The sequence below is a fragment of the Salvia miltiorrhiza genome, chromosome 7 (genome assembly GCF_028751815.1).
Source record: "Salvia miltiorrhiza cultivar Shanhuang (shh) chromosome 7, IMPLAD_Smil_shh, whole genome shotgun sequence".
Classification (NCBI taxonomy): Eukaryota; Viridiplantae; Streptophyta; class Magnoliopsida; order Lamiales; family Lamiaceae; genus Salvia; species Salvia miltiorrhiza.
The window spans coordinates 10,404,490-10,427,218 of NC_080393.1; the positions used below are offsets into that span (position 1 = coordinate 10,404,490).

A 22,729-nucleotide genomic window follows, 5' to 3' on the forward strand; every position below is an offset into this window, starting at 1 on the left:
TTCCAAAATTTAGTGAAAATTTATGTATCTAGGGGCAATTATATTGATGTCTCAAGCGTGTAACTTTGTGTTTGTTCAATACAAAGAAAAAGAAAATTACTTAGAAATGTAGAATCAAATTTTTTTTTAAGGCCCAAATACAAATTAAAAAGCTAATTGTGAACTCTCTTGTTTTCAGTTTATGATAGTCTTTCTTCGGTTCTCAAAAAAAAATAAAAATAATAAATAAATTAATTAAAAGGCTAATTGTAGACCAAAATATCTCATATTTTCACAATCATGCCTATATATACATATGACTATATGAGCAATGAGCATCACCACTATGAAATAAGCGAACCAAAACTGATCAAGGAAAAGAAAAAGAAAAAAAATGGCTGAAAAATATTCTAGCTTCTTCGCTAGTGTGAAGACCCCGTTTCAGAGAGAATACGGCGGAGTAACCTTTCCGGCCGTATTATCTCCGGCAACATCGGCGGCTGCTTTGGCAGCAGCCGTGAAGGAGCAGAAAACGTGGGTGGAGTCTCTTCTGCACATGCACGGCGCCATTCTATTTCGTGGCTTCGAATCTTTAGCCACAGCTTCCGACTTCAACGACGTCGTTGAAGCGTTCGGCTACGAGGAGCTGCCGTACGTCGGCGGCCCCGCTCCCCGGACTCATGTTGTCGGCCGGGTTTACACGGCTAACGATGCCCCGCCTCACCAGAAACTCCATTTCCATCATGAAATGGCTCATGTCATATATCTTTCCAACTTATTTCTTTTCTTCAACTAGCTTCTAATAATATCTAGTATTAAAATAATAATAGTCTGATATTAAAGTAGTGCTCCATTATAAACTGATTAAGAGTGTGTATGTGGTTGTTCCAGCTGCCGTCGCCCCCTCGCAAATTGTTTTTCTTCTGCGAAGAAGAATCAGCTTCTCGGGGAGAAACTCCGATACTTTTAAGCCATATTGTATACGAAAGAATGAAAGAAAAATACCCAGATTTCGTGGAAAAATTAGAGAAATTGGGGTGGATGTATACAAGATTTATGGGGGAAGAAGACGATCTTTCATCTCCACTCGGCCGTGGCTGGAAATCTATGTATCGGACCACAGATAAGATAGTTGCTCAACAAAGGTATGCACTCTTCATTTTCCAATTCATGTGTCATATATATGTATGCTCAAATTTTGTATGCCCATCTTAATTATAAATTAATATTAGTGTACATAAATAATGAATTGTAATTGTGGATTAAGTAATCTATAATCTTAATTATTAATTTTGTGATCGTCCGCACTAGGGGTGAGCATCGGGTCGGACCTGGACCAACTCGGACTGACCCGTCGGGATCGAGGACCTAAATTTTTTTAAAATGGACCGACTCGGACCGAAATGTAAGGGAGGACCGACCTTGGAACAGACCAAACCCGAACATTGGCTCTGATTCGGTCCGGGTCCGTCCCGCCGAATTTTTAGATTTTTATTTTCCTTGTTTTACACTTAATTTTTAGATTTAAAACGTGAAAAAATTTCATACGATGAAATTTAGAATCTTCAATCTTAGATATAATTTACATAAAATTTTGTTTATTTATTATAAAAATATAAATTAAATAAGTATTTATAATAGATATGAATCGGTCCGAGTTTAATGGATTCGAGTGGGTTTAGATCCGGACCGACCCAAAAATTAATCGGTCCCAAAAATCTTACCCGGACCGGACCGTATGTGTTTATTGGATCAGTCCGGTCCGAACCCATCGGTCCTGATCAATTTAACGGGTTCGATTTGGGTTTGCTCACCCCTAGTCCGCACTGCAAATAGCCATTTGCTAGTCTTTGTCATAAATCAAGAAACTCAAGTGCAACCCTCAAATTCTTCTGTGCACCCGGGTGCACGGTGCACCCGAGTGTACAGTGTCATTTCGATAACATGATAGTGTCATTTAATGTTAGTGTCATTTTAATATATTAGTGTCATTTAGCGACAGTGTTATTTATATAATATGATACTATTATTTGTAAAATAAAATAGTGTTAGTGTCATTTCAAAATAGTGTTAGTGTTAGTGTTAGTGTCATTTATTGTAAGTGTTAGTGTCATTTTGCACCCGGGTGCACAGGAGACCCACCTCAGTGCAACCTCGGCAAAATTAATCAAATTTATCAAATAAAATAATAAATACTGATTAAATAGGAGTTAATTAGGTTATTAGCTTTTAATTAATGTTTATTAATCCCAATTAGTGTTTATAAATCTCAAATTATGAATTATTAATCTCATTTAAAATTTATTCACTAATTTAATTAAAACACAAATAATAAAAAGGGCTGGGATCCGGCCGCAACACGCGGCTAGCTGCATCTACCTTGATTTACTAATAATTATGAAGAAATAAAAATTAATTATAACGCTATCAACCTTAATAATCATGTGTCATTAAAGAATTGAAGCTAAAAGGATTATAAATCCAAGTTGTGAAAAAAATGATAAAAAGAATAAAATTCAAAACACAATAATATTAGAATTATTACTTAAATTGACGATTTTATATATAAAAAAAGAAAAGAAAAAATCCAAAAAAACCCTTGAAAGCACAGAAGGAGCAGACTAAGGGCCGAACCTCAAAAAAAAACCTTTTCACGGAAAACCCAGTGGGAAAAACCGTAAAAAGGAAAAAGAGTACTCGTCTAAACACAAAACGAAAGTAGGGAAGAGCGGAAGGGAACAATAATATTAGAATTATAAACCGACTACTTTTATTCACAAACACTGACGATCAGTCATTGAATAGGACAAAAAATTTAAGCAAAAAAATTATATAAAATACTCAATGATGGGATAACCGGTTGTGTCTGCATGTGCAGGCCAACCCTTACCTCAACTTTTTCAATCAAATGATAAAATGACATTTGGCATTTTGCAATTAAAAATTATAGTAATAAATAGTAAAAAAGAAAAAATATTTAGGTTATAATGAATTGTTGATAAAATATAAAATTTGTAGAATTATAGATTGTATATGTGGAAGAAAGAGAAATTACTTTTTTATCAAATGTTGGGTAGGTTGTTGATAAACATAGTCTAGGCTCCAAGTATAATTTGAATCAAAATTGACAGGGCAGCGGAGGTAAAGACGAAGTTGGAATGGGTGGAGAATGGAGTGAAGATGATAGCGGGGCCCACCCCAGGCATCAAATGCGACGAAACAAGGTCGCGTAAGGTATGGTTCAACTCCATCGCAACTGCGTACACGACGTGGGGGGGCAAACGGAACGATGATCCCAAAAAGACCGTCAATTTTGGCGATGGAAACCCTTTGCCAGAAAATATAATCAATCACTGTCTCAAAATCATGGAAGCAGAAAGCATTAAATTTCCATGGCAGAAAGGGGACCTTTTGATGATTGATAATTTTGCAGTTCTTCACTCTCGCGAACCATTCACCCCTCCACGTAGGATCTTAGTTGCACTCTGCAAGTAGTCCTACGGCATCATGCTTCTTCAATTAATATACAATTAAGCACTTACTAATTAAATACTCCCTTCATCCCACTCTGATAGACTCTTTTCCTTTTTCAGATGTCCCAATAGAATAGACTTATTTTCATTTTTAAGTAAAAAAAAAAAGATGTACTTAATTGGTGTGGACCATACCACTTTTCTCCTAAAAAGTAAATTTCTTAATCTTCGTGCTCGAAAGAAGTGAGCTTATTAGAGTGGGACGAATGGAGTATATATTTGTACACCCAAAGTTTAAAGCATTTCAACATTTCAATAGATATATATATATATATATATATATATATATATATATATTGCACTTATTTAGTATTCATGTTTGAAAATAGACTGATTAATAAAAGTAAGATAAATAATAATACAATGAGGGTGTTTACTTTGAAGGACTACTCTTGATAGATAAAATTAAAATATAGTAAGGTTAATCACTTGTTTATTTAGATGGATTGAAACTTTGAGATATCTCAAGGCCTTTGATTATTTCGATTATTTAAGCTAATATCACTTGATTCATATCTCATTAAAAGGGTGAGATTGGAGAAATTGTACTCTTGAAGATAAATATATTCAATCATACATCTTATCAATCTTGCAAAATAAACATCCATAAGAGCATATTTAGTAGGCTAGTTATGATAAATCAAGATAGATAAAAAAAATAAGATATGTACAGTAGATAAACCAAGATTGCTATCGTATATTTGATTTTAAAAAAAGATTGCTATCGTATATTTATATTTGATAGTTAAGATATGAAATAGAGATAACATGAATTAATTGTTTGGTATCTTAAATTAAATTAAGAAATTACAGTTTTAAACCTATAAATAAAGAAAAAGAAGGAAGAAGATGAAGAAAAATGAATAAGTCAATCATAATAATAATAATAAGTCAATTGTAATATAACGCAGCACACCCCCTGCCCCACTTCCACCCATCCCCCCTCCCCCATGCACCTTCTTTATTTCTGTTATCACTGGACACGTCTATCCTCATCATCTTCTTCCTCCTCATCCCACCATCTTATTTCTCTCTGATTCTCTACACTTTCCCCCCTCCCTTCCTCCCCCCAATCTTTTTTCTATGTCACTGTTTATGCCATAATACACCCCCAACCCCATTTCTTTCTATGTTCAATAGGCACATCTCTTTCTCATCTTCTTTCTTTCTCACTATCAACACTGCTCTCATCCCAAGCAGAACCTCCATGTTTTTTCAGTTAACATTCTTTTTTCTCTTATTTCTTCTCTGTTAGAATTTTATCAATTAACGCCTCATTTTTGTGAAAATCAATGGATAAAAATTTCTCCTTCAACCACCGCCGACACTCACGCCTTCACTTCTGTCCTCGTTCTCGCAACTTTTCTATATTCTCATGGGTAAGTTGACCCACTCCCCAAATCAAAGCCCTACCTAACTCAGGCCGCAACGCCGTCCCCAGATGGACCACCACCGAGCCGAAGAACACCAAGTCGACGACCATGATGTTATCGTCGCTAGTTTTTCCTCCGTGATGAGAACTAAAGTGTGTATATCAGCGCTGTGAATTACAAGGCTAAAGGATTAAGGGAAATATGTGTATATATTTAACGAGGGACTTATATTACGATTACTTATAGTGTTAGTAGGTGGTGTTCGGTTTATAGGATAATATAGGATTAGTTATGTAATACTCCCTCCATCCGCCAAGATTATGTAAAATTATTTGGGCACAAGATTTAATAAAATTGGTGATGATTTTGATGTAGTGGAGAAAAGGTCTCACCACTTTATGAGATGTGTGGTTGAGATTGAATTTGGGGTGTTTTTTTGTAAATAAAGAATGTCAGTAAGGATAAAATATTAAAGAGTATGGTGGGACCATTTCCTTGAAAGGAAAGTGACATAATCTTGACGGACGCCTGATATAGTAATTTTTACTTAATCTTGGCGGACGGAGAGAGTGTTATGTTTGGTTGAGTAAATAGGGCCCAAGACTTAATCTCAAGATTATGCCACGTAGGATTAGTCATGGCTTATGATTCTTAGCCTACCCCTTATGGTAAAAATAATCTCGAGCTAATTCAATCTCGACTAATCTCAGGACAATTCAATCTCTAGCAACCGAACACTCCCAATGTTTCGACAGCCCTGAGACTATAATAATGACAATGACATGTGTACAACGTCATGGGATATATAAGAATGATCTACAAGGCTAGACCCTTCACAGGGGCTAGGCTAGACCCCTCATAGGGCTTGACCCTTCATAGAGCTAAACCTTCACAGGGCTAGACCCCTTCACAGAGTTAGATCCTCACAGAGCTAGATATTGTAGTGAAATTACATGGCTACATCCCACAACTGTAGGCCTGACCATGTAAGGCACATGTCCCTTGATAAGCAGCCTTGTCACAGAAAGACAAATAATCAGTTATCGAGGATGTTCAGCTGATCATGTAGACTCCACACTCACGAGCGTATGCGATGTATGTGAACTTCATAAAAAGACCAAAATACATCTGACGTGTGAACTAGTATAAATACGTCATTATCATGGTTTATAAAGATACGTTCACTTCATTAACAATTATAAGTATTTTTTTTCCGATTGTTCTTTGTTCCTAAGCTTTGTTATTCCTTCGAAATTTTACATCACTTTACATTTATCTAAAGAATCCTGATCAGGTTTAATTGGTGGAAGTTGTATAACAAGGGATATTGAGCTTATATTCTAATACTTATTTGTTGATAACTTCTCAGTTTTGCGGATCAACAATTACTCGTCAATTTTAATATACTCCCTCCGTCCCCAAAATAAGTTCCTCTTTGGGGATGATACAGATTTTAAGAAAAATGGTAAAGTGTATTGATAGTAGAGAAAAATATGTTATAATTAGTATTAGGAGTGATGAAAAGATGAAAAAGTGTTATAATTAGTATTGAGAGTGGTGAAAAATTGAAAAGTGAGAATAAATAAAGTATTATTAGTAGTGAGGTAGTTGTCCAAAAATGGAAAGAAAGAAAGAGGAACTTATTTGGGGACGTCCCAATAAGGAAAAAGAGGAACTTATTTCAGGGACGGAGGAAGTATTAAATGATATTCACATATATAAACTCACCACTCCGTTTTTCACCAAAATCAGAAAATGAAAACTAGATAGACACCCCCACTATCTGGAACACTGCTCACTCCTACACTAGACATCGAAGGGATTTTGGACCAATTACTAAGCTAAAGATGAACAATATTTTTATCACGGGCTTGGCCTATATCTCAGACCTTCAAGATTGCTATCCAGGATACCAAACAGCAGTATTAGCTTAGATACATATCTTATCCTGGACTTATGATAATACTAATAAATGATTATATCGTTAAGATTAATCATCTTCAGGATAAATTGAAATTATTTTTCAAATAGGAATCTATACTACATTAAAAAGACAGTTTCCAATTTGAAATTAATTTCAAAATTGAGTGACAATTTTGTAGTTCTAATAAAATTGAAGGTTTATGTTTAAATTATATTTTTCTTTTTATTTTCTATTTCTGTAACTTCTTATTTGTTGTTTTATTTCTTTCCAAAATTATGAAATTCGATTAATTATAAAATATTTAATATGCATATCAAATTAAAGATCACGATAAGAGATTTAATTTGATATATTTTTTTTACGTAAATATTTGATTTAAAATGTACAAATTAAATTTGTTTATTAAAATTTTATAAATTTCTCTCTCCCCTCTCATCTTTTTGAAAAAATGTAATTTTAATTCTTTTTTATTAGTATTTTATTTTATTTTTTTATCTTATTTTTTTCTTTTCATAATATCAAATTTTATAATTATAAATTCTTTTTTATTTTTTAATATTCAATTCAAATATATTTAGTTAAAATAAATTTTTATTATATTTATGAGTATGATAATCGAATTAGCATTAATTAATTATATATATATATATATATAGAGAGAGAGAGAGAGAGAGAGAGAGAGAGAAGGGTTCAACAGAGAAACTAAATATTGTGGAGAATAGAGAATTCGTAAAATAAAAACGAACAGATCTATAATTTTAATGAACAGATCAATGTCACATGAACAACAATTTGCCAAGGGTTCGAATCCTACTGGTGGCGAGTTTTTCTTTATTTTTACTAAATACGACTGTTCATTACTTATGTTGATCTGTTCGAAAAATGAATAGATTTGTTCATAATGAATAAAAAGATAATTCTCTATTGAACTCAACCATATATATATATATATATAGAGTAAAATTTTGAAGTAGCCAAAATGAAGCATAAAACACAATTTATGGCCACACATTGAAAAAACACAAATTTTGGCCATTTTTATTGATTTGGACGTTTTTGCCCTTAATGAGGCGGACTGGGTAGGATCAGGCACGCGGGTCGCGTGCCGGGTCGGGTTAGGCACTTATGGCACTATTAGTGCCATAAGTGCCAACGAAATTCAAAATAAAACTAAGTAAAATGGTCATCAGCACAAATACAGAAACAACAACATCATTTAAACCCTAAATGGAACATCTAAACCCTAAATGGATAATCTAAACCCTAAATGGAACATCTAAACCCCAAATGAATAATCTAAACCCTAAATAGAATATCTAAACCCTAGGGGAAGTGTGCACTTATGGCACTTATGGCACTATTAGTGCCATACGTGCAGCACAGCACAGATCAGATCAGATCAGATCAGTCGATGGCTGAAATCGAAGGAGGCGGAGATAAGATCTGCCGATGGAGGAGGCGGCGCAACGATCAGATCAGATCCACCGTCGCCGCCTCATCAGATCAGATCCACCGCCGCCGCCGAGGAAGGAGGGAAGCATGCCGCCGGAATTAGAATCGCGATCGATTTCTGCTCTTCATCGACGCGGAAGAGAGAGAGAGAGGAGGGAAGCACGCCGCCGGAATCACGACCGATTTCTGCCGTTCATCATTGACGCGGAAGAGAGAGAGCGCGAAAGAGAGGGCGCGCGAGAGAGAGTGTAACACCCTAATCTAATTAAGGAGTTAAATATAAAATTTAAATAAATATTTAATGCGGAAGTCTTTTAAAATAATTTAAAACTCACTTTTAAAATAAATATTTTCGAAAATAATTTTAAGAAAAAGAAACCTTTAAATAAAATTGGTTTTTAAAGCACTTTTAAAAACGATTTATAAGATATCAAAAATTTTCAATAATGTATTCAAATATAAATCTTGATTTTGAAATCATAAATTTAACAACTTTATTTTCAAAGCACGACATGAAGATGTCAGAAAAATAATTAACTAATTAATAACTTTTACTAAGGAAAAACTCTAAATATAAAATAATATCTTTTTAGCAGCGGAAAATATAACAAAATAAAATCTTTATATGATTAAAAATTATGTATGTATCCATGTATATATTTTCGTAAAGATATAAATTCTTAAATAAATATTTGAAATGAATTTAAATATAAATTAAACAAGTCATGACATTAAAATAATATAACAACATTTATTTAAATAAATCACACACAAATCTCAAATAGTATAGAATTTCAGAGTTTACATAACCAAAAGATATCACATGAAATAACATAATATATTTTAAGAAACATTTATCTTTAAATAGACTCGACGCGCCCATTCGACTCTCCACGCGCCTCCGATATCAATCACCTGAAACTGTTGAATATGGGATGAGCATACAGGGTACACTCAGTGTGGGAACATGCAATAATTGTCCATGTTAATAAAATGGTAACACATATTGTCATAACGTAACATAAATTCCATACGCACTGTGGCAATCCAAGGACTTTAATGTCCCGGACCCTATATGTGGGCCCCTGGCGACAATATAATGGTTGCAACCCTGTAACATGAAATCGCTTTGTGGCATACCAAGGACGGTGAAGTCCTGGACCAATTATGCTGGCCCCTAGCGATAAATATTTTTACAACACATACGGTAAACACATAATATTAAAATGGACAAATATTAACCACGTGCATGTACTGAAATAAATCCCACACCTGGAAATTTAACTTGAACTTGAACTTCAACTTGAATGCTAACTTGAGTAATACAATTAAAATTCATATCCTAGTCGCGCCGCACCTAGTCAGATAAATTCAAATAATAACATATAAGGGCCTATTTGAACTTTAAAATAATTTAGATTATTGGATCATATAAAAATAATAAATTTAAGTAATAAAATATATTTTCTTATAAAAAGATTTGGGCTCAAAATTTAGTTAAAAACTAAGTTTAAATTAATAATTCAAGTCTAAATATATTATTAAAACATCCTTTGAAAAATAATGCAAATGCAAGACCATGAAAATTAAACTATGAGCCCAATTACTAATTAAACTGAGCCCAACTATCTTAAATAAATTGAGCCCATTAGCCAGCCCAAGCCCATTTCCCTTCCATTCACCCTAATTTATATTCACACCACACACATACGCAGCGTAGCTCCCATTTCCTCACTCTCTCTCTGCCGCTCTCTCTTCCCTCTCCTCTTCGCGCCAAGCCGCGGCCGGAGGCCGGCGACTCCTCCTCCTTCCTCTCTCCTGGCCGAACGCAACGCCACCACCGCCGTCCCAGTGTCGACAGAGGCGCGCCCAGTCGCCTCCCCTTCCAGTACTGCCGCCGCCGCCCTCTCTCCTTGTCCTCACCTCTAGTCTCCCTCTCACTCTCCTCCTGCCCCTGTCCTCGCCGCACCAGCTGAAACCGCGGCCGCGCCTTCTCCGGCGACCCGAGACTACAGCGCCGCCGCCCCTGTCTCCTGCTTCGCGCCCTCCGTCCGGCGGCCATCAACATAGGGGTTGTCGATGTCGCGCTTCACCGGCTGTCCAGCATCCGCTCACCAACAATTCCCATCCCTTCTATTTCTATTTTCTTTTTCATGTATTTAGCAATATATATAAAATTACAGAAAAATAGATGTATGCATGATTGGATTTTGAAAACAAAGTTTTTGCTGTTTAGCCTTGGTTTTGGCAAAAATGAAGAAAATTATTGATATGCTTGAAATGAAATAACTTTACAAAAGTTATTAAAATTACCAGCTTGAATGAGTGAAGTAAATCAGTTGCTGCGAATTGGGGATGATAGAAATAAGGATGATGGATTGAGGTATAAATAGGAGAAGTTACGTCGGCAGCAATGAGAAGTAAATACTTGTTCGATGCTGTAGAATTCAAAGTTTTGAATGTGAAAGAAATCAAATTTCCTGCTGTAGAATTCAAAGTTTGATGCTGTGGAGGAATCAAAAAATCAAAATTTGCTGCAGATGATAACAGATGGTGGCTGAGGAAATTTACACTTGCTTTCTAAGTTTCAGAATAAAATATAGCTGAAGATAAAATCAAAGTTTGCTGCTGGAAATCAAAGTTTGATGCTCAAAGTTTGCTACTGTAGTGTTTGTCAAATACTTACGTAAAAGAATTTATCCAAAATGATTTCTTATAAAAGATTTTCTTTTTAAGGAATTTTGGTTATGTGCATATGTACAGAGGGGTTTGGTTTAATGGGCTTGTTTTGTTTCACAAAATAAATGAGAATGAAAGAAAAACGTAGTAATTTGCTGTGATGAATTAAAACATGAAATCTCACAGAAACAATAAAATTGCCAATTGAAGTTTTGTGAAGGAAATATCATAAATGAGAAGTCTGTTAACGTGAATGAAATTTGTGCTCTGGAAAATTTTGATGAAATGAAACCTAGCAAATTATTTGGGTGAATTTTAAATGTGATAGCAGTGAGTGATACGTGGCTGAATAAAATTAGGTGACTGAAGGTGATTAAGTCCGAATATGTGGCTAAGGAAAAACTGAACCACGTATCATCTCATTTTAATTAAAGAAGGACATATGGACTTATAATAATAATTGGGCTTTAAAGATGATAAATGGGCTTTCAAATAATAAAATTTTAACCCAATTATCATAGAAAAAGAATAAAAACTATGGCCCAACATATTTATTAAAAATATTTGATAATATAAATTTGTATCTTTTTATAAATATAATCTATAGTTCAAAGTCATTTATCTAATTAGGGCGGTTAGATATCTGATAAGAATGAAAATAAGAATGGCTGGCTTGGAGACTTCTTTAAACAAATGTAAATAAATAGAGTAGAAATTGTTAATTTGCAGATACGAAAATAAGGTATCCAAATCCTTGAAATCATTAATAAACTATAAATGTTGAAACTTGAATAATTGTTTTAGGATCATTGCAAAAGAATTTGGCACATTAATAACAATAAGCCCAACACTAACAAAATTTATGAAAATATTTTATTCTTAATCCAAAATTAATATAATGTCCATGATAAATATATTTAAGTAAATAAATTTATTTAGGCCCAAATTTATATAAAAATATTTTAGAATATAAAACTTTATTTCTATAGGTATAACCTAGAATTTAGAGTCATACATCTAGCTAGGGGCGCGACTAGATAATTCTCCACAAACTCGACTCATAGATTTATATTTTTAATATCTCGAAAATATAAAAATTTTCAAATAAAATTTGCAAAGGTAGTAAACGGTTTTGGGCTGTGACAGAGAGAGAGGAGGGAAGCTTGGATCACACGTACTGTTACTTGGTTGGAGATGGAAGGGCAAATTAGGCATTCCGCCTAATTAATGGCTAAAATTTGATGTTTTAAGATTTGAGGCTAAATTTTGATTTTGTATGCCCAGTAGGGCCATTCGGCCCTATTATCTCTCTCTCTCTCTCTCTATATATATATATATATAATAAAAAATATTTTCTCGTGTATTGCACGGGATGCAAATGTAGTAGTGAAATAAGCGAGAATCTTGATTTTATCCATACTCTCTTGATTAATAATTTGAATCCCAAACGCATAGATAATCCAAATTTATTTAATTGTTTTTAGTCATAAGGACTATCAAACGTGCATTAAGATTTAGACGTGTATTTAACATCAAAACTCAAAATTGATTGAGCGTTTTGAAGCCACAGTGCCTTTCATCATAAAGTACTTTTTTCGAAAGTTGGCTCGATGAAATTATGTATTCGTTCGTGGATGTTCAATTTGCTAATTATATAATCTCCATTGTCCGACAATGGAATAAGCAAAGTTTGATTCTAATACACTGGAAATTGAAGGTCTAATTTGTAAATTGTATAAAAACTTAATTAACAATAACATTATTATTATTATTATTATTATTATTATTATTATTATTATATAATATAAAAGAGCAGTATAACCGTAAAATTTTACCTGCCATATTTTCTCTCTCCATATTTCTGTTAATTTCATACGTTTTCTTCTCTCTCCCACGTTTCTCTCAATTTAATATCAAACTTTTTTCATATACGAAACACGAACTCCTCCACTTACTTTGTTTCAAATTTTCTCCTAACAATGGAAAACAACAACAATTTCATCCTGCAAAAGAAAATCTCCAACCTCTCTCCAAAATCATTTAATCCATCTGCCTATTCTTCGATTCTTCTTCTGATAAGCCAGAGATTAAAGTAGAGGAACAAAATGAAAAGCAGATCGGAAGAAATCACATCTCCAATCAAGAACCAAAACCAAAAAATAGAGTAGAATTTTTGCTCCAACTGCTACCCAGAATCCATCGCTACGGTTATGAACAACAAAAACCCATATTTAAATTTTACTGTCCGCAAATGCAACCCACCTTATGAGATATTTGAAAATTACAATTTGAACAATAATATTTATACAAATTAGAAGAATGAGTAGAATTAGGTGATGAATTGTAGAAGATAAAGCAACAGTGAAATTATAGAAGAAGAAAACAAGAATTTTAAAGGAATAGCATAATGCACATTCTCTGTCTAATTGCGTAAGGCTAAATGCCTTTCTCTCGCCAAATTCGCCTCATCTTAACTGGTGGCTGCTCCGAGCACTAACAGAGATTCTTTGGGTTCACAAGGACGGCTGCACTTTTATAGATGGATGAGTTCTTGAGTGGAGGTAGGGTGCGACAACCTGGCCGGAATATGGAGGCAGTATTGACTGATTACATGAGTGGGAGGAAGAAGAAAGGGGTTGCGCCTCCGTGAGATTAGGTTTAGAGATTCATTCATTTATCTTGCTTTGTTTCCAATTCCAATTTATTATTTGAATTGTTTTGGATAAGACATGTGGGCTTGCAACTATAGTGTAGTTTTTTTTTTCTTTCGAGAATTACATGTAGATTCAATTTTATAACAATTTTTTATATTATTAATTATTAGTAAATTTTAAATATTGATAGTTTAGCTATAATATGCTGGAGTGATATCTATAGTATATAAAAATGGAGTTTTCTCTTTCTATTTTTTTCTTCCATTTTTTTTCTCTTCTTTCATTAATTTTTTAATTCTTTTCTAAATATCGTCAAATTTGATTCATTAAAAAATATTCAATATGCATCTTAAGTTTAAGTTCATAACAAGATCTTTAATATGATATAAAAATCATTAATAATAAATTTAAAATGAATAGGTTATTAAAATTTTAAAATATTTTTTTTTCTTTTTCTTTGTTATAATTTTACAACTTTTTTATTTATGTCTGTGTATGAAAATATTTATATATTTATTATTATGTGGAATACTTTATAATAATAATGTGTATATTAATTTTTGTTATTAAATAATTTAAAGTTATTTAATAACTATAATTATCTTTACACTTTATACATAGTTGAAAGTTAAATTTTTAAATTTAACATTTTATTGATTAGTTGATATTATTTTAAACTATATTTTATATTTATTTATATTTTAATTATGTTTAATATATATATATATATATATTTAAAATATCATTTAATTTCGATTCCGCCGTGCATCGCACGGATGGGCGCGTACTAGTTATTATTAAATTGCAATTTCCCCTTCTTTTTATTACGTGAATCATATATAATCGCATATTAGGGCACGTAACTAACAAAAATTATATAGCTATGCCCTATATATCATTAACGAAATTTCTGAAAATTTTGAAATACATGCAATATGGAGTATCAATAATCTAACATAAAATTTTGAAATTATAGAATAGCATGGAACTTCTGTGTTTCATTATGTGCCTATATCCATTATTTTAGCGGGGCCCACGGTTTGAAATTAAATCGGGCCTCATTAGAATAAATTATATTGATGCTGTCCATGTGTCCAAATATAGTTACAGATCCAATGTAGGTATGATCATATCATCCTATTTTTCAAGATTAGATCACAAGCCAATCAAGCAACGCGACAAAGTCTCTGACAATTTCTACTGGAACCCTCTCACTTAAAAAAATATGGGATCACTAAAATGTCATAAAAAATTTATTCTTTTATTTATTTCTTCAATTTCAAATTTCTTGTTCTCTATCTGGGTGATGTGGGTGGTTTTGTGTATTCCCATTGATGAATTAGGCTCTACACATCTTCAATTAAGAAATAGAGGCTTTAAAAACCGAATATCTAATTTCTGATCAAAACTACCAATTATAGTGAAATATCTCAAATATCGTTACAGATAAAAATAGAAGCATATGGCGTAGCAAAGTTGAGCGAATAACAAAATCAGCCCTGACCCTGAAAGAAGTCAACAAAATCAGCCCTTGAAGAAGGCAAATTAAGAAGTCAGTCCTGAAGAAAGTAAAAGTCAGGTTTGAAGAAGACAATTAGTTAGCAGATTCGAAGACACATATCAGACATGACAACCTTGAAAGAGAATCGTCATCTTTGAAAGATAGAAAATACATGCAATCATAATTATTTAGATCAAGTACTCTTTATCATTTATTGGTGTTTTTTTTTTTAGTGAATTTTTGCTAGAAAGGTTTTGACGAGGCTGAATCCAAGGGACTTTCGTTAATGAGGAATTGGTATTAGGCTTAGTTGATAGACTATGAAAGAGGAAACTTATGCTAAAAATTCATAAGCGATTCCAGTCTAAAAAACAATCATAATTCTTTCATATATCTCTCCACATTTTCAAGTTCTTTGGTTTCTTAGCTCGGTTTCTTCATTATTTCACAATTTGTTGTTGAGATTCAAAGTCGACTCAACACTATGGTTTATAATTATTTTAAGAAATCAAATTTTAAATTTTTGTGTAATGATTAATTATTATGATTGTTTTCTTGGAATTAGGGTATGTGATTTTTAACATTATAAATATTATTTATAATTTATTATATTATATAATAATAAATTTTATTTTATATAATAATAATATAGTTAATCAAATGGTGCATTAATATCGAGACAGAATATTCGAACGGATTTTAACCACCGTCCATCAGTGTTTTCGTTACTCAATGATATTTGGGGGGCCGGATAAGATCACACATACCTACTACTCCACAACTGATCTTTATTTCTAAATAAATTCGAATCCACACCTCACTTTTTAAAATATGAGATTAAACCTAAAGAGGGGGAGCTCTATATTGGGGCATTGTATTAATTAATTTGTCACAATCTTTGACCACTTATACTGATATGATGCAACACCTACGTTTTTTTTTTTTTTTTTTTTTGAGTTAGGAGATGGGAGTTTGGAATTTATACCCTAATCATGCATGCATTCATTTTTATAAATGAAAAAATATAATCGAGGTCGACTATACATATGAAAAATATTAAGTGTTCGTGAGGATTAATTGAAATAATCATATCAACACTACCCTTCATAGAGATTTGACAGCTCTTGCAAATCGACAATGCGATAACTAACACTGGTTCACGTATGAATTAGGTTCATCCATGATCCATATGTTTAAAACTTATTCCTTTTAACTTTTTTCACTTTTTTTAGAGATATTTTTTAACTTATTAAAACTTTTATTTAGGGGATCCAAATATAAACCTTTGGTGACTTGAACTTTTGATCAATAGTGATTCATCGTTTCCCATGTGATGACTTGAACTTTCGATCTAATGATTAGAAAAAATTTGTCTAATCAATTGAATTGCACTTTGGTATCGATCTATGTACTCCCTCCATCCATAATAATCATCCTCCTAAGAGGAGACAACACGGATTTTAAGAAAAAATAGTTATATATTTGGTGAGTAGAGAATATGTTCTGTAAATTAGAAAAAGTGACGGTAGTTAGTGGAATTATTTTCAAAGTGCATTAGTGACAATATGTGTAAATATGTGATAATTAGTGAAATTATTTAAAAAATAGATTAGAAAAATATTTTGTGAATAGAGGAAAATAGAAAAATAGCTAGAAAAATATTTCATGAATGAAGAGGGTATACAACTTGATATTGCATGTTTTCATATTTTGATTTATTTAGTTGACAAATTATAGTCTTCACTCGCTTAGATTCTTTTTATATATCCTCATCTTAGACCTAATATGAAGTAACCAAACCTTTTATTCCCCTTCCGATCAGTTTCATTTCTTTTCCTTTTGTTGAACTTGCTCCAGCTCATTAAAAATATTGGGCAATATAACTTATTGTCAAATTTATATTATATTAAAACTTCAAAGTTCAAATCGAAATATAAAATTATGCTGACAATGCCAGTGATTGACATAATGTTATACTAAAAGGAGCTTCTCAATTTTAAAATCGTTGAAAACGCATTTGAGATCGTCAATGTCCCTAGAGAGATCGAATGATTTGACAATATATATATATATATATATATATATATATATATATATATATATATATATAAGCTCAACCACTTTAAAAAATAATAAATTATGTTTTCCTGTCAAAAATCACCTTACTATTTTTAGAAATAATTTTTTGTTTCTATTTTTTTTATATCAATTTCGTCTACACTAGATAATAATAATAATAATAATAATAATAATAATAATAATAATAATAATAATAATAATAATAATAATAATAATAATAAATTCATGCAAAAACGTACTAAAAATTTAATAAATGTAAACCATATTAGAAATTCTATTTTTAAGATATATATATATATATATATATATATATATATATATATAATTATTTATCTACAAATTTATATTTTAAGCTAAAGAGTTCTAAAATGAACAAATATAAGTTTAATCTTTGTAATTGCATTAAATTGTTAAAACAAAAAAATATAAATATAAAAATATTAATATATAGTAAAAATATGCAAAAACAAAATAAAATAAACAAATTTTTAAATGTTATGATCCTTGATCATGACAAATTTTAAATTTCACCTTTGCTAGGTTGTATTTGTTAATTTTATCAAAATACAAAATTTAAAAGTAAACTATATATTCATTAAATATAAATATATATATATATATATATATATATATATATAGATATAATATATTAACACACTCACACGTACACACACACACACATATATATATATATATAGGAAGAGGTTCTAATAAAAACCTCTTTTAACATGAGAACTAGGAACCACATCTTAGCCTTTAAATTTGAAGATCTAATGGATATGATTAATTTGGAAAAATCAACGCCTAAAATGGGGTTAGTAGTTTTAAACATCCGTTTCTTTTACTTTTCCATTAGTCTAAGGTTACATTTGTCTTTTAGCAATTACTTAATTAAACCTATATGATATGTACGATTTGGATTACTTAATTAAACTTAGATGATATTCACGAAATGGATATTTAGGTAGTCGTGTGTTTCTACTTTTTGTTTTTAATCTTTTATTTTCTGTTCTTAATTTTCTCTCATTCTTTCTCCAAGTCTTCTTTATTCTTCCATACTCTTAATATCCTATACTCTTAATATCAATTATGATTGATGACAGTTGTACCAGTATTTATACACGATGAACACTTAAGGTATTTATTAATTTAGTTTTATTATCAGATTTAGTTGATTAATTTCATTGATTTATTTTCATTTTTTTTAAAACAATTTAAATGTTGATTTGATTTTTAGGAAGTTGTTCTTTTGAAGTGTTCACTACTACAAAAGTTTACATACATAACAGTACATAGATAACGGTTTTTTTCAAAAACTGTTATGTATGAGCGCACTTTTAGGAATAGATAACGGTTTTTCGAAAATCCGTTATCTATGTAGTGTTGTCTAAATGCATAGATAACGGTTTGAACAAATGCGTTATGTTTATGCGTTATCTATTAGTTGCATACATAACGGTACTACAAAACCGTTATGCCGACCGTTATCTATGAACATCTTTTTATAACGGTTATTTTAACCGTTATATATGAGCGCCTTAAGACCGTTATCTATTATTTTTAACATTTAATAATATTATAAAAAATCAAAATCCTAACCCCCATCAAATTTCCCCAAATCGGACCTGGCTCTTTCTATCTTCTCCATCACGCTCACCGCCGCAATCCTCTCTCTGTCCGTCTTCCCACCGGCTCCGGCGAGGCCGTATCCGACCGAGGGCGCCGCTCCTCGACTACTACCTCCCATCATCCATTTTTCTCTCTCAAAAATCACGGATGAAGACTAAATGGGAGCCCTAATTTCCTCCCCAAATCAGGAATCACCGCCGCCTGAGCCGAAATCCGGCAACGCAGCGCCCTTCTCTTCGGCGTTGTCGATGCCGCCATGCCGAAGGCTTTCTCCTCCCCTTTCCCTTCCAATTTTGAGCCCTAGTTTTCATAGAAAGAAATACCGCCGCCGCTACAACTGGAGGACCAGCGAATGGTCGGGCTTCATCCGTTCTCTTCCTCTTCTTCTCTCTGAATCTGGCGCCGCCGACTGAGGAATGTCGATGAACGTCGTTCACTGCCATGGTCTTCGAGATTCGGGCGAGTGGTTGTCACCTCCGCTCTTTCGTTACCTCTCTCACTCACCCTCATGAACAGATCTCCCTCACACATGAGGAGAATATAAACTGAGTCCTAGCTGTCTCTCGACTCTTTCCCAATCTCTCGATGCTGTTACGTTTCTCTGCTGAGCAGGTGAGGGCCTGCCGCCTCCGTCGATCCTCCGAGCTCCGTCGTGCGTCGGAAGTTCGTCGTCGTGCCGCTCTCCTTGGTTACAGAGCAGGGTAGCCGCAATTCTCCTATTTCGAAGCTAAGTTTCCAGTCCCATCTTTTTTCTATTGATGATAGTGTTATCTATGTCGTTGCATATCGACTTCTTAGAGTAAGAAAGATATCAGAACTTAACATCTATTAGTGAGCCTGCCATGGGTATCTTGTTCATCTATTCATGATATTAGTGGGCTAAGGTTTTCCCCATATTCTGTGTGTATGCTATTTGTAAAAGGTATTCCTCATATGAACAAGTATACATGCTCAAGACTTAAAAGTTTCATGCTTCTTATTTACTGCTTTCATAAAGAACATAATTTGTTGGTGTGACTCGAGGGATAGGATGGAGTAAACTGAGATAGAATGATCACCTTGAATGTTTGTTTTGGTGGGATGTGTTATTCTTTACTTTAATATGAATGTTGAGCTTCCTTGGGTTGTTCTTGCTTCACTAATTTTATTTTTAATTTTTAGTTTTTACTATTTTTTATCGTTAAATGTTGTTGTTTCTGTCATTGTTTTTTTATTAAATTTTTTGTCATTGTTTAAGTTGTAGAATCAGATTGGCGGTGGAAAGCCCAAAATGAGATGGTTAGGAACTCAATTTTGTTGCTCTCTCAATTCTTCCAATTCTCAGCCCTAATTTTATGAACTATTGAAGTGAAGCACCTGCTGACATTAATAAACCTGCATCTGCACCTGCTGGAATCATTGATTCTTTGGGAGTTTTGATAGAGAAATTTGGAACAAGAGCTTGAAATATGAAGGTTGGTTTTATTTAATTAATTTGTTTTAATTAGTTTCTTGTGGTGAATGTTGTAACATATCTGGGAAATTAAAGATAGTTAAGGACGATGGTGGATGGGTTTCTCCTCTATCATTATGCTTTCTCTTGGAGATGTTCATCGTTGCTCAGTAGTTACACTTATTTTGGCTACATTTGGACCCCACATTTCTTGATTTAAGTAGGAATTATTGTTTAATATGATGGCTCAACATGTAATATTAGGTTTGTCATATAGAGCTCAGCGTTGTTAGTTTAATCCTGAAGTTTTTCAATGTACACATTTCTCTTAATTGCCACTTTGTCCCCCAGGTTGGTCTCATTACTTCAATATCAATATGTTTCTTGTTTTGACCTAGTTAGACAGCATATTGACTCTATGGAGTTGCCTGCGGGATTGTGATCTTGGGTTTGGCTCTTTTAAGCATACTGGAGAAGATACAATATGTTTGCCATTATGAGAATTGTGGGAAGGTAATATGCTCTACTGAATTATAGCATGGCTATGTTTTACCATAATATGATAGTATCTTTATTCGATCATGAAATCACCTGAAATTCATATTATTTGTTTCAAGAGAAGTGGAACATAATCCAATTGTATATCTTTTCCAGGTGATTGTAGATATACAACAAGTCCAACAGATTTGCTGAAGCTGAGAATATATTGAGAAAGATTATGAAAGGTTTATCATCTTCTGTTATTTTATTATTATCTATTCTACAAGATCTTTCAACTTCATTGTAGCTTGGTGACATTTTGTACTTATTATCTATCTCTTCCAATTACTGTGTTGTTTTAACTGGGAATATGAACTTATTTTTTAAATAATGGTTAAAGTATATTATGCCACAGGGTTGGAAATCTTTGGATATCATTGTTGTAGCTGAACGACTTGCACTAACTCTTGAAGCAACAAGGAGATTAAAGGAGGTAGAAGAATTGTTAGAGAGGTACATTATTAAGCACTCAATGAGGAGCAAATCCAAATAGTTTCTACTGGAGAATAACAATTTCTCTGTAGCAGATGTCTTGATGCCAAGAAAAACTTACTTCCTCATGAAAACTTTGCTTCTACATGTGCATTGACATTTTCCTTATTCTGCTGGTTCAAAACTCATGGTGGTAAAGGTTAGAAAATGGCAGCTTTTTGAAATACTATTATCTACTATTATTCTGCTGGTTCAAGACGTCTTCTGCTCATTATTTTGTTTTTTGAAATACTATTATCTACTTTGCTGCTGTTGATGTGAATATTGTCACTATAATTTGAAGTGGTATGTGAGTTTTTAACTTTAGTTAGAATTTCAACTTTAGTTTCTGCAGTATGTTGTTTTAATTAAACAAATTATTTATCAAGGCATGTGTTAAAACCCCATATATTATCAAGTTAGGTATAGGTATAGGCTACCTTATTATTGCTCAATGAAAATATCTTTTTTAACTTAATTTTTTTTTAGTATACTTATTATCTAATAGTATACTTTTTAGAAATTTGCCTCTTAGTGTCACAGCTTGAATCTGAACTTTAGAAATTTAAATCTGTTATTTCTGAAATTGTTGGATTTGTTTGATTTTTGTATTTGGACTTGCAGAGGTATGGGCCTAAACCTTTGGCTGATATAATCTGATTTTCTATAGTTGTTTAATTCATGTCATGTTTCTTTCTTATGGAGGATGACAAAATCTTGGTTAGTACTATTGTTGCTTTATAAAAAGAAGGAAATAGTGCATTTCACTTGGTCAGTATAGATTTCTGTAAGAAAGAAATATGTAGCCAAAAGAATAAACTTTATGATTGTTTGACTACGTACTTGATTGAAGTCTTTTGCTTTTCCTTTTTTCTGTACATAGTGTAGCTTCTTGATAAAGCTTATTCCTACTGAGTTGATCAAAGCTTATCAAAAGGCCATACTGAATACACATCCGTCGCTTCTTCCAGCATTTGGTGGAAAAGGGTATTACGGTATGAAGGTGCACGAAACAGTAATTGCATCTGGAGCAAGGTATGAAAAAATGCCAACCATTTTCACTTTTTTTTCATTATCAGATGATTCTGCTGCTTCCGTTTTCCTTCTCATTATCACTCTGATGTATTTTTTATTATAACTAATCTGATGTTTACTTTTACTATCAAACTATATTTGTTGTTTACTTTTATATTAAAGGCCCTTGATTATTTGGTTTGAAGTAATTAAATGGAGGATATGCATCACATCTAACTTATAACTTCCAGATAAAGAAGAAGAAAAGTGATGCAGGAGAACCAGTAAAGTACATGGGCTGTGGGGACTGCGAGAATCTCAGTAAAGTACATGGGTTATGGTAGCTTGGGATGGCTTGAGGTCAAAAGACAACCAGAGAATCATAGCAGGTTGATTAACTAGTTCTTGAGGACTTGGTGCTAGAAACATTGTATGATAGATTTTTGTTTTAGCTATAAGGTAGTTGGTA

The 22,729-nt window shown here is 32.6% G+C and overlaps 1 protein-coding gene and 2 long non-coding RNA genes across 3 annotated transcripts; 2 read left to right on the forward strand and 1 right to left on the reverse strand.

The window, feature by feature from the left end:
• Window positions 1–310: 310 nt before the first annotated feature.
• Window positions 311–3,771, forward strand: LOC130992508 (clavaminate synthase-like protein At3g21360). Its single transcript, XM_057917164.1, has 3 exons — window positions 311–736; window positions 871–1,124; window positions 3,111–3,771. Exons 1-3 carry the CDS (start codon window positions 374–376, stop codon window positions 3,472–3,474), a joined length of 981 nt encoding a protein of 326 aa, XP_057773147.1. The 5' UTR covers window positions 311–373; the 3' UTR covers window positions 3,475–3,771.
• Window positions 3,772–8,992: 5,221 nt separating this feature from the next.
• On the reverse strand, window positions 8,993–10,614 carry LOC130992509 (uncharacterized). The gene is made up of 2 exons (XR_009091303.1): window positions 10,575–10,614; window positions 8,993–9,618 (listed from the first exon to the last, which is right to left on the reverse strand). It is a non-coding gene; the product is annotated as an uncharacterized LOC130992509 (long non-coding RNA).
• A 9,230-nt stretch (window positions 10,615–19,844) lies between these two features.
• LOC130992510 (uncharacterized) lies at window positions 19,845–21,421 on the forward strand. Its single transcript, XR_009091304.1, has 5 exons — window positions 19,845–20,257; window positions 20,638–20,748; window positions 20,890–20,960; window positions 21,131–21,228; window positions 21,303–21,421. It is a non-coding gene; the product is annotated as an uncharacterized LOC130992510 (long non-coding RNA).
• The last annotated feature ends 1,308 nt before the right edge of the window (window positions 21,422–22,729 follow it).